Below are 13,779 nucleotides of genomic sequence, written 5' to 3' on the forward strand. Positions count from 1 at the left end.
ATCCAATAGGTTGACTTAGTCTAATCATTCATGGATCCCTAACCTACGTGACTCCATGTATAGAAATGTAGACAAAATTTTGACACTAAGTAAAAAAAAGCCTAAAAATCGCCTCTACTTGTAAAAAGAGAGAATAATTTTCTAGCTCTCCTTATCCAGATCTAGAGTTAATTCTTTGAGTTCTTCATAACACTAGGACATTCGTCTTCATTCACATTAAGCTTTATTATGATTAACCAAGATTTGTCCATGCAAATGGCTAATCAAGAGCAAGAGAATAAACTAAAAGATCTGAGGTTGAGTCAAGATTCTTCAGGGGGAGAAGACGCAAATCACGTCGATCCTTTTGAAGGATCAAAATGTTTTAGTTCAATCACATCTTAATTTACGTATATTATGTGAATTTCATATGATTTATCATAAATCTATTGTTTTATAAAAAACAAAATTAACTATTTAGTCACCTAAATAAATTTGTTTTGGGTCTCATTAACAAATGGTTATTTTCGCTGCGCAACCCCACCATAAACAATGTCAACAATAATAACTTACAAAAATATGAACATTCTATAACAATAAGTTGATATTGCGTGAATATTGATCTTGGCCATTTGTTTTCATATTGGATATATATTACTCCCTCGTCTCAACTAAGTTGAGTCAAAACTTTCGGCACGAAGATTAAAAAATTGTGTTGAAAATTAGGAGTGAAGAATAAAGTAAGAAAGATAAAAGAGAGAGTAAAGTAGGTGATATATTAAATTAAGAGTGATGAATATTTTGTTTTTTTGTCAAAAAAAGAAATGACTCAACTTAGTTGGAATATCCCAAAAATGAATACAACTCAACTTAATTGCAACCAAGCTAGTAATATACTTTTCATATTTGCTTTAGAATGTTATCATCATATATCTCATTACACACATTTTACTAAATAATTTACTCCTATTTTATTATAAAATGTATGTATGAGTATTACATATAAAAGTGAAACATGTAGTACTAGTATTTAGATATTCCATCCGTCCCTAATAATTTGTCACCATTTGATCCGACATAAATTTTAAGAAATGTATTTGAAAGTAGATCGAAAAATTTAGTTTCATGTGAGTCTTACTTTTATATATTAGTTTTATAATAAAACGTAAGTGAGAATGAGTTAGTGGAATGTGAGATCCACTACAAAAATGATAAAAGTGAAAGGTGACAAATTTTTAAGGAAGGACGAAAATGGAAATAACTAACAAATTTTCAGGGTCGAAGGGAGTGATTATTTCGTCGCACATTCATCTATAATTATTACTCTCTCCGTCCACTAATAAGTGTCCCATTTTATTTTTTTCGTTCGTCCACCAATAAGAGCACTCACAATGGTTGGGTCCTCCCATTCCACATCAGCTTTTCGTTTCATTTCATTTCATTTCATTTCCACATCATCATTATTTTGTTTTAATTTTTTAGCACTTCTATATTTAAATATGTTATCAAATTTAGATTGATTTAGAACAAAAAAATATTAATACGTAAATCTTCGTTGTATTACAAAATTGGAAAATAGAATACAACGAGATGCAAATTTTACAAAAAACTTAAAAAATAAAATAAAGCATCAGTGTCTTGACCAAATTTCTTCAGTCATATAGTGCTGTAGACGATTGTGGGCCTCTTTTTGGCGCATATCAACAAATGTCCGAAGACGCTCAACGTATCCGTGAGGGACACCCTGCCGGTGGGACTCTCTAGCGACACCGTGGCTGGGGCCTGCAACGTCTTTGACGGGGACGTCGGCGTCATCTTCGCCTTCACTCTCCACTATCATGTTATGCATTACGATAGCGGCGTGGATGATATCAGTGATATCACCTGGGTAGTAGAATCGCGCTCGCCCTTTGACCAATGCAAAACGCGATTGGAGCACACCGAAAGCCCACTCTACATCCTTTCGCGCCGCCTCTTGCCGTTGGGCAAAATAACTCCTTTTTTCCTCAGTTGGACAACTGATCGTCTTCACGAAAACGGGCCAAGTGGGGTATATATCGTCCGCCAAGTAATACCCCATCTGATGCTGGTTGTCGTTAGCGGTGAAGTCAACCAAGTGGCATGTTCCCTGGCACTGGTCGTTGAACAGAGGCGAGGACTGCAGGACATTTAGGTCGTTGTTCGACCCGACCACACCGAAGTAGGCATGTCAAATCCATAGGCACTGGTCGGCAACAGCTTCCAGAATGATGGTTGGGTGTGTGCCCTTGAACTCGCTCGTAAATTGGCCTCTCCAAGCGGTCGGGCAGTTCTTCCACTGCCAATGCATACAATCTATACTTCCCAGCATACCCGGGAAACCGTGCACCCTCCAGTGCAAATCAAGCAGGAATTGGCAATCTTGTGCGTTCAGCTTCCGCAGATAGGTGGGGCCGAAAGTCTGAATCACGTGTTTACAAAACTTCTTTAGACAATCGCGACCAGTTGTGTCGGCTACGTGAAGATATTCGTCGAACATGTCGTCACATCCTCCGTATGCCAACTGCCTAATTGCAGTCATGCACTTCTGCAGTGGTGACAGTCCAGGCTTTCCGGCGGCGTCCCAACGCTGTTGGAAGTCCGGGTAACGCGCTGACAACCCGTTAACGATGCGCAAGAGTAGCTCTCGCCGCATTCGGAAACGCCGATCATAGCCTCATTTCAACGGCCAAAGCCGATGTATCGGCCCATCGGAGGGAGGCTTGGGAAGGCCTTCCCCATCGGCCAACCATTGCTAATGCTGTAAATATCTCATTTATTTTTTTACTACTTTTAGTAATGGACCTCACATTCCACTAATTTTATTTTATTCATATTTCAATATAAAATTAATATATAAAAATTGAATCCACCTTTTACTAATATTTTTCATTCACTTTCTACCTATATTTTTTGCCTAATATAAATTGATCTTGTATCTTGGATGGAGTTAGTAGTAAAAGTTGTGCGATGTTGAATAATTAGACAATTAATTATAGAGGAAAGAAGCACATGGAGCGTGGGCAACAGGCTAGGGTGTGAGCGCGTGAGGATAAAGACAGCATTTGTGTCGTTACCGGAGAAGCATTTACTGCGTCGCCGACACTTACTAGCAAACAGTACCAGCCTAGGCAGTACTTTGTGCTCCCGTGGTTGTACTTGGATTGGATCATGTCAAGCATGTGCAGCTATGATGGAGATCTATCTCTATGGTGGGGAATGAGTTGCAATTGGGCATATGCGTTGATAAAATTAGAGGAGCAAAGATTTGCGTTGAGAAAAATTGCAAAAACGAGACAGAAATTCAACAACCACATGCAGTTGGGGGTGGTGAATTGCAGTGGCCATAAATGCGAAACCTCAACCGTATCAACACTCACCACCATTAATGCTGCCAACTAACAATGCCAGCCCAAAGTCGCCTTTTACTTATGTCCACCGCCGTATTTTGATTTTGATGCTCAAATTCCCCAATTCCTATTTACATTGCACCGATTTTGTGTCTCTAGGGTTTAGTGAGAGTGGATGTGGAGTTCGGCGGAGAATTTGTCGGCGCGCTCGGAGTCGTTTAGGGAGGATGGCGACGACGAGGAGGCGCTGCGGTGGGCGGCCCTGGAGAGGCTGCCGACCTACCGCCGCGTCAGGCGCGGGATTTTCCGCAATATGGTGGGCGATTCGAAAGAGATCAACGTAGAAGAGATGCTCGCCGAGGAGCAGAGGATCGTTCTCGATCGCCTCGTTGATTCGGTTGACGATGATTGGGAGAAGTTTTTCTCCCGCGTACGACGTCGCTTTGATAGGTTCGTCTTTTTTGCTGTTTTGATTGATTTAGGCATTTAGCACTTGGAGTTGGACAGTTGCTCTGGGTTTTCGTGTTATTCCGAAATTTCTTGGATAATTAACAAAATTATACTATGATAAATACAAGAATTGAAATTATCAGCATATATAATGACAGTAATTGTAGCTAAAAAGAATTCAGTTCATGTAAAAACGAAATTCTATGCCTAAACCATAACTCTACTAGTAGAATAATTTTCGTTAATACTTGTAGAGGACTCTACAATAACACGTGTTAAGATTGGTCTATGTTGGGATTAATAAAGTACTTATTCATGTATATAATGTCATTATTCGTCCAAAAAAAGGAAAATATATCATACTGATTTAGAGTGGCTAATTGATTAAATAAGTTTGGTTTAGTGGATGGACAGTCCAAAAAATTAAGAACTGTTTAAGCACTATCTTTGTTTGATGTTTTCACAGGACATGGACCCAAGGCCCAATCATTAATTAAGTGGACTGCTTAAGACAAAAGTCCAACATGCTGACTAATTATATGATTATGAAAATGAGTCATAACGACTTAGGGTGCACTAATTTCTCAATCAAGAAAATATGACAAAATTCTAGTAATTAACTTACGACCATTACGTTATATGACGCAGCTGAGGCTAATGAGTCCAAAATGTGGTGAATATTCTATCTTTTGACCAAGTCAAATAAGCCTTGATTATGATTTCCAAAAGGGATTTAAGTAGTATCTTTTTTTCTTTGAGCTGTTCCAAAAGGGATTGTACATAAATTTTCAGTTATCTTCATTAAGTAATTTTTTCAAGAAAGGAGAAATGACACTGACCGCCTACATTAACTGCGTTGATGATATAAAAAATAATTATCACCCAACATATGTATTATCCGTACCAGTGAATATATTAAGAGCAAATTATATTAATCACCCAAAACTCTTACTTGTTTCACCAAATTCTGGGTAAAACCACATGTTACAAGTTTTGCTGTATTGTGTCTGGCAGTAATAACCATTGTGGTAAATTTTGGGGAGTGTCCTTCATTCTGCAGCTAGCAAAGGACTAGTATCTACTATCAATACAGAAGAAACAGTGGGACTTTTGTATGCTCCAAACACTTCATGTCTTCACACACAATTACTTTGGAGGCCTTGAACAAAGAAGATTAAGAATATTAGATAAATATCCTAGATGGTTGCAACTATTTTTTCCCAATACACAGGCTTTTTCTCGGTGATAAAGTTTTGCCTAGATAAAAATTGGAACATGCAAACAGCTGTGGCAAGTAATTAAACAACTGTGTTTAGTTACTTGGCCACTGACTCATTAATACTACTTCATAAGGTGGCATGATGCATAGCAACTAATTTGGAGAACATACATGGTCTTTGCCTCTACATCACCTAGTATTTCGAAATGCTACTCATATCATATGGCATGATAGTTGATATACTCATTACCTTATTTTGATGTGTGGCAGTGGAAGTGTGCATAATGCATGAGACTCTATTTGTTACACAAGTTTAATTCAGGTATATGGCAGAGGTGACAGGGGTCTTTGTAGTATTTCCTTGAGATGAAGTAGAACTCCTGTAGAGAGTATATTAATGGAACTAGAAATAGTCTTGGGTTTTGCAAACTACAAGGAGAAACTAGGAGGAGCTGATGGTGAGTGAGATAGAGAGAATAAATTGATAAAACCTACTCGATCACATTCTTTTGTTTTGGTTAAATCATACTCCTGCCTTTCACTTTAGGTTTTAAAATTCGTTTGCAATTTGAATATATGCATTTCATATATTCTATAACAGTTTATATTGTTAGCATGTCACGGCAAATGTATCTGATAGCCTTAAGTAAGAAACCAATTTATACATGAAAGAAAGGTTAGGGGTGTGACCGGTAGAAATAAAATAATATGGTATTAGATGCCTAATTGCTGCCACACATGTACTTACGCACAAGTCGTTTAATCTCTATATTTGTTTCATTATTTACCCTTCTTCTTTCTTTATTCGGTTTGTATCTGGAAGCAACCACTATAAATTTCTATGAATTGGCTTTCTTCAAATCTGTAGGAGAAGTATATCTGAAAAACATCTGAGGCTACAGTTAAGCTAGTTCTTGTATCTCTAAAGTTCAATGACTCCATATCCTCAACCTTAAATCCCGTTTTGTCCAAACGCATGCAATTATTGAGTTTATGTATGTTTAATTCCCATTACATGTTATTGCAGAGTTGACCTGGACTTCCCAAAGGTTGAAGTTAGATTTCACCATTTGACAGTTGAATCATCTGTTCACATTGGTAGTAGAGCTTTGCCTACAATTTCAAATTTTGTCATCAACATGGCTGAGGTACAGACTGTCTTGACTTACTAAGTCTGATTGATTCCGTGATAGTATCTGACTTTTGTTTTTATATTCTCAAATATCTCAGGCTTTACTAAGGCAGCTAAACATATACTCCGGTGCCAGAATGAAGCTGACAATTTTAGATGACATTAGTGGAATAATTCGACCAGGAAGGCACGTATTTATTTTCTCCACATTACTCTACACAGTGCTGTTTGTTCCTATATCTTATTCTGTTCTTGTTCGTGTAGATTAACGTTATTATTAGGTCCACCAAGCTCTGGAAAGAGTACTCTGCTCTTAGCGTTAGCTGGACAACTCAAATCTGATCTCAAGGTACTAAAGTTTCTTAAGAATGTACTTGAAAAATGGAAATACATGCATTTGACCGAATGCTACTATAAAGGTGTAACACGCTGAAGCTTTCATATTAGGTGTCAGGTAAAGTAACCTATAACGGGCATGGCCTTAATGAGTTTGTGCCTCAAAGGACATCTGCTTACGTCAGTCAGCAAGATTGGCATGCTGCAGAGATGACAGTAAGAGAAACACTTGACTTTTCAGCACGTTGTCAGGGCGTTGGTTCTAAATATGGTAAGACTGATATTGGTCCTTTAACATAGTACATAAGTTTCCTGGACTGACCCCTCAACTTGTACCAGATATGCTTATGGAACTTTCAAGAAGGGAGAAGCTCTCTGGAACTAAACCCGATGAAGATCTTGACATTTTCATGAAGGTGCATGAATCTTTAGAGACTTTTAAGTCTATGTAATATTGTAATGTGAATTCGAAAGACAGATAATACATAACATTCCTCTTCACATCACGCCCAGCCGTAGGTCTGAGCATAAAATAAGAATTATTATCATCTTGTTTCTAACTCTCAATATGGTTAGAAATATAGATTCTGTAATCTGATTTTTCTTAAAAATATACTCTTTATTTGGAAGACACGTTGATATATAAGAATTACACTGAAACAGCGCAATATGTTCCCGAATTTTCTGGATATATAGCTGTCTTACTGTTTTTGGTGGTTTTGTTCGACAGGCATTATCTTTGGTGGGGAAGGATACAAACATTTCAGTGGAGTACATTTTGAAGGTATTTTCTGATACTATATTTCTACAACATGATCTTGCTGGCTCTAGGACAATCTTATAATATTATTTTGAAACAATCTTATGATAGTAGTATTATTTGCCTATGAAGCTACCTGCATTGGCTGTATGGTGATCTTGGAAGCAGTATGTTAAAAAATTCTGATTACATTTGAGAATTATCTGGACGCTGTACACCTAACAATGACTCAACTGAACAAGGATCACTACTACTTAAAATTCTATCAAGGCGAAGCTGTCAAGCTTTGATCTTACATATGTATTGAAATTGTAGAATTTTAAATTATTGTGTGCAATATTCTAACATACAGTAAATGAATCTCATACTGAATCGTAATTCCAAGAGTTTAACTGTCTCTTGAGAGTGTTTGATTCAATCTAATGAGTTTGTGTACTAATATAACTTTTCATGCAATAAGCAATAATAGCTGATTAGTTTGACACCGGAGTCTTTTTGACCAGTTGAGCCATTGTATTCTTAAAGATTTTAGGATTGGACATTTGTGCTGATACCCTTGTTGGAGATGAAATGATTAAAGGGATCTCTGGTGGTCAGAAAAAGCGCCTGACAACAGGTACATGTGCTAAAATTGTGATTTGGGTTCAAAGCACGTAAATTATGTACTTGTAAGCTCACTTAGCTGATATATTTCCAGGGGAAATATTAGTGGGTCCATCAAGAGTGCTATTCATGGATGAAATATCAAATGGTCTTGATAGTTCAACAACTTACCAAATCATCAAGTATCTTAGGCATTCAACTCATGCACTTGAAGGAACTACTATGATTTCTCTGCTTCAACCAGCTCCTGAGACATATGAGTTATTTGATGATGTTATTCTCTTGTCCGAGGGGAAAATAGTATACCAAGGACCTCGTACAGCCGTTCTTCAATTCTTTGCATACATGGGTTTCCATTGTCCAGAGCGGAAAAATGTGGCAGACTTCCTTCAAGAAGTATGATGAAGACATCATTTGAATTGTTCTCTATAATTTCAAAATTGTGTATTTTGCTCAAGTTGTTTTTAATTTTTATGCTTTTGTAGGTTGTTTCGAGGAAGGATCAAGAGCAGTATTGGGCTTTACCTGATCAGCCTTACAGATACGTATCTGTTGTGAAATTTTCTGAAGCTTTTAACTCATACAACCTTGGGAAGAACTTATCTGATGAGATGGATATCCCATATGATAAGCGGTACAGCCACCCTGCAGCCTTATCAACTTCGAGATATGGGATAAAAAAGATGGATCTTCTGAGAACCAACTTTCACTGGCAGTTGCTGCTTATGAAACGCAATATGTTCATCTATGTTTTCAAATTTATACAGGTAATATCATCATGAAACCCCAACCTTATGAATTATGAACTAAGATGATTAACAAGGTTATTGAATTCATAAAAAATTATAATGTACTTTGCTAGCTACACCAACATAACTAAAGTTATTTAAGACTTACACACTGATGAGAACATGGAACGGCTTCTTTACAGCTTCTTTTGGTTGCTCTGATTACCATGAGCGTCTTTTGCCGGGCTACAATGAGCCATGATACAATAGATGATGGAGGACTTTATTTGGGAGAATTGTATTTTTCAATGGTGATAATTCTTTTCAATGGCTTCACTGAGGTTTCCATGTTGGTAGCCAAGCTTCCGATTATTTACAAGCATAGGGACTTGCACTTATACCCTTGTTGGGCGTATACAATGCCTGCATGGCTCCTAAGCATTCCAACATCACTCATAGAATCTGGTTTCTGGGTGGCAGTAACATACTTTGTGGTTGGTTTTGATCCAAACATTACCAGGTGAATCCATTTTTAAAGATTTTTTCCAGATAATGTTGATTGATGTCTGAAGACTTTGAGCTTTGAAGTAAGTAATATTTGACATTGCAGATTCCTGCGCCAATTTCTACTTTACTTCTTTCTCCATCAAATGTCTCTGTCTCTTTTCCGTTTGATGGGTTCCTTGGGCCGTAGCATGATTGTGGCAAATACTTTTGGATCGTTTGCTATGTTGATAGTGATGGCTCTTGGGGGCTACATCATATCAAGAGGTAAATTGATCTCCTATGGCTTAGTGGATAATGTTGCTTAGTATTCCTTTGAAAATTAATAGATTCAGTCTCAATTGTGTCATTGACAGATAGGATCCCAAAATGGTGGATCTGGGGATATTGGGTTTCTCCATTAATGTATGCTCAAGAGGCTGCTAGTGTGAATGAATTCCTAGGTCATTCCTGGGATAAGGTACATATTATATAAATGTACCTTGAGCTTTCTGATAATTCTGGAGATGTTTATTATCCTCAAAATGTATAGACCCTTATGTTAGACTTCTCTTTGGTTAGTTACTGTCAGAAAACAACCGTACTTTGTAGCACTTATAAGGAAGTCAGCTATGCATCAAACAACATACTGAACTTGGACTTCTTGTCTTTGTAGAGAAGTGGGGATAATTCAACAATAGGCCTTGCACTGCTAAAATCCCGCAGTTTGTTCCCAGAAAGTTACTGGTATTGGATTGGGATAGGCGCTTTGACAGGCTACACCATCTTATTCAATTCCCTTTTCACCTTTTTTCTCTCAAAGCTAAATCGTAAGTCTAGCATCCTTACAAAATTTCCCACTTCTGCTGTTAAGAAACATTTTACTGTATCACAGGCTACTAACTTAATCCCTTTCTATTCTGTCAAAACTTCAAATATCCTTAAGCTCTGGGGAAACGTCAAGCTGTTGTATCTAAGGAAGAGCTTGATGACAGGGAGAAGATGCGGAAAGGAGAACCTGTTATTATCCAGCTCAGAGACTTCTTACAGTACTCAGGGTCTTTTGCCAGTAAGAAAACATGGTTTTTGCCTTAGTATGATAGATGCAGACGCAATTTTGTTCATGTTCTCCTGCATGTAGTAAACTCAGTTATTCTGGTTGGACTAACTTTCACTTAACTGTATCCTCAGAGAAGAGCTTTAAATCGAAAGGCATGGTGCTTCCGTTTGAGCCACTTTCAATGGCGTTCAGCAATATTAGTTACTATGTGGATGTACCCATAGTGAGCCCGCCCTTCATTGATTTTTAATTACCATTCTTTGAATGAGTGTTTCATCATTTAACATTATGTACTGATGATTTCAGGAACTGAAACAGGAGGGCATATCAGAAGAAAAGTTGCAATTATTGAATAACATTACAGGTGCATTCAGGCCTGGTGTGCTAACTGCACTGGTTGGGGTTAGTGGTGCTGGAAAAACCACCCTTATGGATGTATTAGCAGGTAGGAAGACAGGTGGAATTATAGAAGGAAACATCAGTATATCCGGGTATCCAAAGAAGCAAGATACATTTGCTAGAATATCAGGGTACTGTGAGCAAAATGATATTCATTCTCCCTGCTTAACCATTCACGAATCACTTTTGTTCTCTGCTTGGCTGCGGTTGCCATCTGATATTGACTTGGAAACCCAAAAGGTATAGTACCTTGGTTACTGCTAATCATATATTCTCAACATCAGACAACTCATGGATATGCACATTCCCAGGCATTTGTTGATGAGGTTATGCAGCTTGTGGAGCTCATTCCTCTGAAAGGAGCCTTGGTAGGTCTACCAGGGGTTGATGGATTATCAACTGAGCAACGAAAACGCCTTACTATTGCCATTGAACTTGTAGCCAACCCATCTATAGTGTTTATGGATGAACCCACATCTGGGTTGGATGCACGAGCTGCAGCAATTGTCATGAGGACTGTCAGGAATATCGTTAATACGGGAAGAACAATAGTTTGTACGATTCATCAACCCAGCATCGACATATTTGAATCCTTTGATGAGGTTCCTCCTATCTTAATCTTTAGATATCCACACCAGTATTAGAGCATATATATTTGGTTTTAATTGGTCATCTTTCTCTAAGATGTCGATTGTTGCTGATAATCTAGTGATCTCACTTTATGCTGCAGCTTTTGTTAATGAAGCGAGGAGGAGAACTCATTTATGCTGGTCCACTTGGTTCAAAGTCTGCCAAACTGATTGAGTATTTTGAGGTTTGACATTTGCCATTTGCTATTTGCTATTTGCTATTTGTATCTGGCAATGCTGTCATCGACTTAATCTTTGTGGATTTCCTGTACATATGTTGTATAGGCAATTGATGGAGTCCCGAAGATCAAGCCTGGATATAATCCATCTACATGGATGTTAGAGGTTACATCAACAGTAGAGGAAACCCGTCTGGGAGTTGATTTTGCTGAACTTTATAGAAAATCGGACCTATATCAGTATGTACCTGGGATACAGTTTTGCCTAGAGTGCTTCATGTTTGTGGCAATCATATAACTGTGTACCTCTTGCTTGTTTCAGGTTTAATAAACGTTTGGTTGAGAGATTAAGCAAGCCAACAGTTGACTCGAAAGATCTTGATTTTCCTACAAAGTATTGCCGGTCACATTTTGATCAATTTGCGGCTTGCCTCTGGAAGCAACACCTCTCTTACTGGCGAAACCCACAATACACTGCAGTTCGGTTCTTCTACACAGTCATAATATCACTGATGCTGGGAACTATTTGTTGGGACTTCGGTTCCAAAAGGTTAACCTTTGACACTTACTATTATTATGATTATTTAGAAGGCGACGCTAGTTAGGCACCTCTAAAATTTGAATGCCGTTCTCATATCCTAAACTTAAGTAGTATCTTTTTATCGTGGGCTATGCATTCATAATTGATGAACTGTTATTTATCCAGGATTCTTAATTGGTTTATGTTGAAAATGAGTGTAACCTAGCTTGCTTGTTTCTTTCTTATACATCCACCATATTCTAACAGATTCATTCTTTATAATGCATTATAGGGAAACACAGCAGGACATTTTCAATGCTATGGGGTCGATGTATGCTGCAGTGCTGTTCATTGGAATTACAAACGCCACTGCTGTCCAACCAGTTGTTTCTGTTGAAAGATTTGTTTCATATAGAGAGAGAGCAGCAGGAACATATTCAGCTTTGCCATTTGCATTTGCTCAGGTATTTTGCTTCTGTTACTTCTTAGACTCATCTCAGTTTCCTAGATTTTAAGCCAGTCAATAAATGCCGGCTTCTCCACTGCAGGTTGCCATCGAGTTTCCCTATGTACTGTCTCAGGCACTAATTTACAGCACCATTTTTTACTCAATGGCCTCGTTCGAGTGGACAGCCACAAAGTTTGTGTGGTACATCTTTTTTATGTACTTCACCATGTTGTATTTCACCTTCTACGGCATGATGACTACTGCAGTGACACCCAACCACAATGTGGCCGCCATCATCGCTGCCCCTTTCTACATGCTGTGGAATCTCTTCAGCGGATTCATGATTCCTCATAAGGTAACAGAGCCAAATTCTTTTGCTCTTTCTGCGCTGATTATTTGCAGCTCGGTTATCATTACTTACATGAAAGATGATCCCACACGATAAATATGAAATTCACAACTCTGGTACATGAAACTACTGCAGAGAATTCCAGTGTGGTGGAGATGGTATTATTGGGCAAACCCTGTGGCTTGGAGTCTATACGGGCTCGTTGCTTCCCAGTTCTCTGATATTGAAGCACCGGTGAAACTCTCTGATGGAGTCGAAACGATGCCAACAAGGGCCTTGCTCAAGCATGTATTCGGGTTCAGACATGATTACATCGGCATTGCAGGAACCATGGTGGCCGGTTTCTGCCTGCTATTTGGCGTTATTTTCGCCTTTGCCATCAAATCCTTCAACTTTCAGAGGAGGTGATTTACAGGAGGAGCTGGTTGATCATGTCATTACATATTAAAGAATTGTAAATTTTGTTACAAGATGGTGCTGTATCATTGATTTGCATGCATCTCCAATAAAGATTTACATCAAACAATAGATTTGTTAAAGGTTGAGGATATACATAGTGTGTGTTGGAGTAGCATCTAATAAACATAGTAGAATAGAGAGGTGCTAGACTCATAATTCGAGTGCGGACTTTTTTGTATAATCAACATCGCTTAGTTGTTACTATTAGAGTGTCCACAATATTGTGGACACTTAGGTGGACAAGTCACTTTTTTTGTCTACCGGCATTAAAAAACTTTGGTGGACAGCTACCTTTTTTTGTCTACGGGCACAAAAAAAAAGTGTCCACGGCAATAGTGGACACTCCCAAGCCACAAATCACATTATTTTTCAATTGTTTGTATATTTTAATTCAATTAGAATTAAAATTATCGAACTGAAAAATAATTAGAAAAAAACTGCTAATTTAATAAATAAAAATTGAAAACTAAATATTCGTGTATTACATGAAGGGACCGCTGCCTCCTCCCGTGCCGCGTCCTCGTTGGCTTCCCACTGCACCTCTTGAACCAGAACCAGAGAATCTCACGCTTTATTCCACGAATCATCCATTTTTTGGAAATGGACTAGAGAAAAATTTAGAGAGAGAGAGTTGGAATAGTGTCAAAATAATGAGGGGAATGAGTTTTATTTATAGGC

At 38.1% G+C, this 13,779-nt stretch overlaps 3 protein-coding genes across 3 annotated transcripts; 1 reads left to right on the top strand and 2 right to left on the bottom strand.

Annotated features, from left to right (window-relative positions):
• Nucleotides 1–1,609: 1,609 nt before the first annotated feature.
• Nucleotides 1,610–2,059, bottom strand: LOC121803875. The gene has a single exon (XM_042203456.1). It carries the CDS (start codon nt 2,057–2,059, stop codon nt 1,610–1,612), a length of 450 nt encoding a protein of 149 aa, XP_042059390.1.
• Nucleotides 2,060–2,188: 129 nt separating this feature from the next.
• On the bottom strand, nt 2,189–2,653 carry LOC121803876. The gene has a single exon (XM_042203457.1). The coding sequence runs from the start codon at nt 2,651–2,653 to the stop codon at nt 2,189–2,191; it is 465 nt and encodes a 154-aa protein (XP_042059391.1).
• A 530-nt stretch (nt 2,654–3,183) lies between these two features.
• Nucleotides 3,184–13,194, top strand: LOC121804798 (ABC transporter G family member 32-like). The gene is made up of 24 exons (XM_042204475.1): nt 3,184–3,797; nt 6,044–6,164; nt 6,247–6,335; nt 6,413–6,497; nt 6,596–6,755; nt 6,824–6,900; nt 7,215–7,268; nt 7,770–7,860; nt 7,942–8,243; nt 8,333–8,614; nt 8,779–9,095; nt 9,186–9,346; nt 9,436–9,539; nt 9,735–9,888; nt 10,005–10,127; nt 10,250–10,341; nt 10,425–10,757; nt 10,829–11,119; nt 11,248–11,331; nt 11,432–11,565; nt 11,648–11,875; nt 12,138–12,309; nt 12,394–12,648; nt 12,778–13,194. Exons 1-24 carry the CDS (start codon nt 3,523–3,525, stop codon nt 13,048–13,050), a joined length of 4,257 nt encoding a protein of 1,418 aa, XP_042060409.1. The 5' UTR covers nt 3,184–3,522; the 3' UTR covers nt 13,051–13,194.
• Nucleotides 13,195–13,779: the final 585 nt, after the last annotated feature.

This window comes from Salvia splendens, chromosome 5 (genome assembly GCF_004379255.2).
Source record: "Salvia splendens isolate huo1 chromosome 5, SspV2, whole genome shotgun sequence".
NCBI lineage: Eukaryota > Viridiplantae > Streptophyta > Magnoliopsida > Lamiales > Lamiaceae > Salvia > Salvia splendens.

Bases quoted from the DNA above. Each gene is read 5' to 3' on its own strand.
- LOC121803875 (XM_042203456.1), bottom strand. From the start codon at position 2,059: ATGGGGTATTACTTGGCGGACGATATATACCCCACTTGGCCCGTTTTC.
- LOC121804798 (XM_042204475.1), top strand. From the start codon at position 3,523: ATGTGGAGTTCGGCGGAGAATTTGTCGGCGCGCTCGGAGTCGTTTAGG. The intron at 9,889-10,004 runs GTAAGTCTAGCA...AATATCCTTAAG, and splicing joins TTTTCTCTCAAAGCTAAATC to CTCTGGGGAAACGTCAAGCT. The intron at 12,649-12,777 runs GTAACAGAGCCA...AAACTACTGCAG, and splicing joins GATTCATGATTCCTCATAAG to AGAATTCCAGTGTGGTGGAG.
- LOC121803876 (XM_042203457.1), bottom strand. From the start codon at position 2,653: ATGCGGCGAGAGCTACTCTTGCGCATCGTTAACGGGTTGTCAGCGCGT.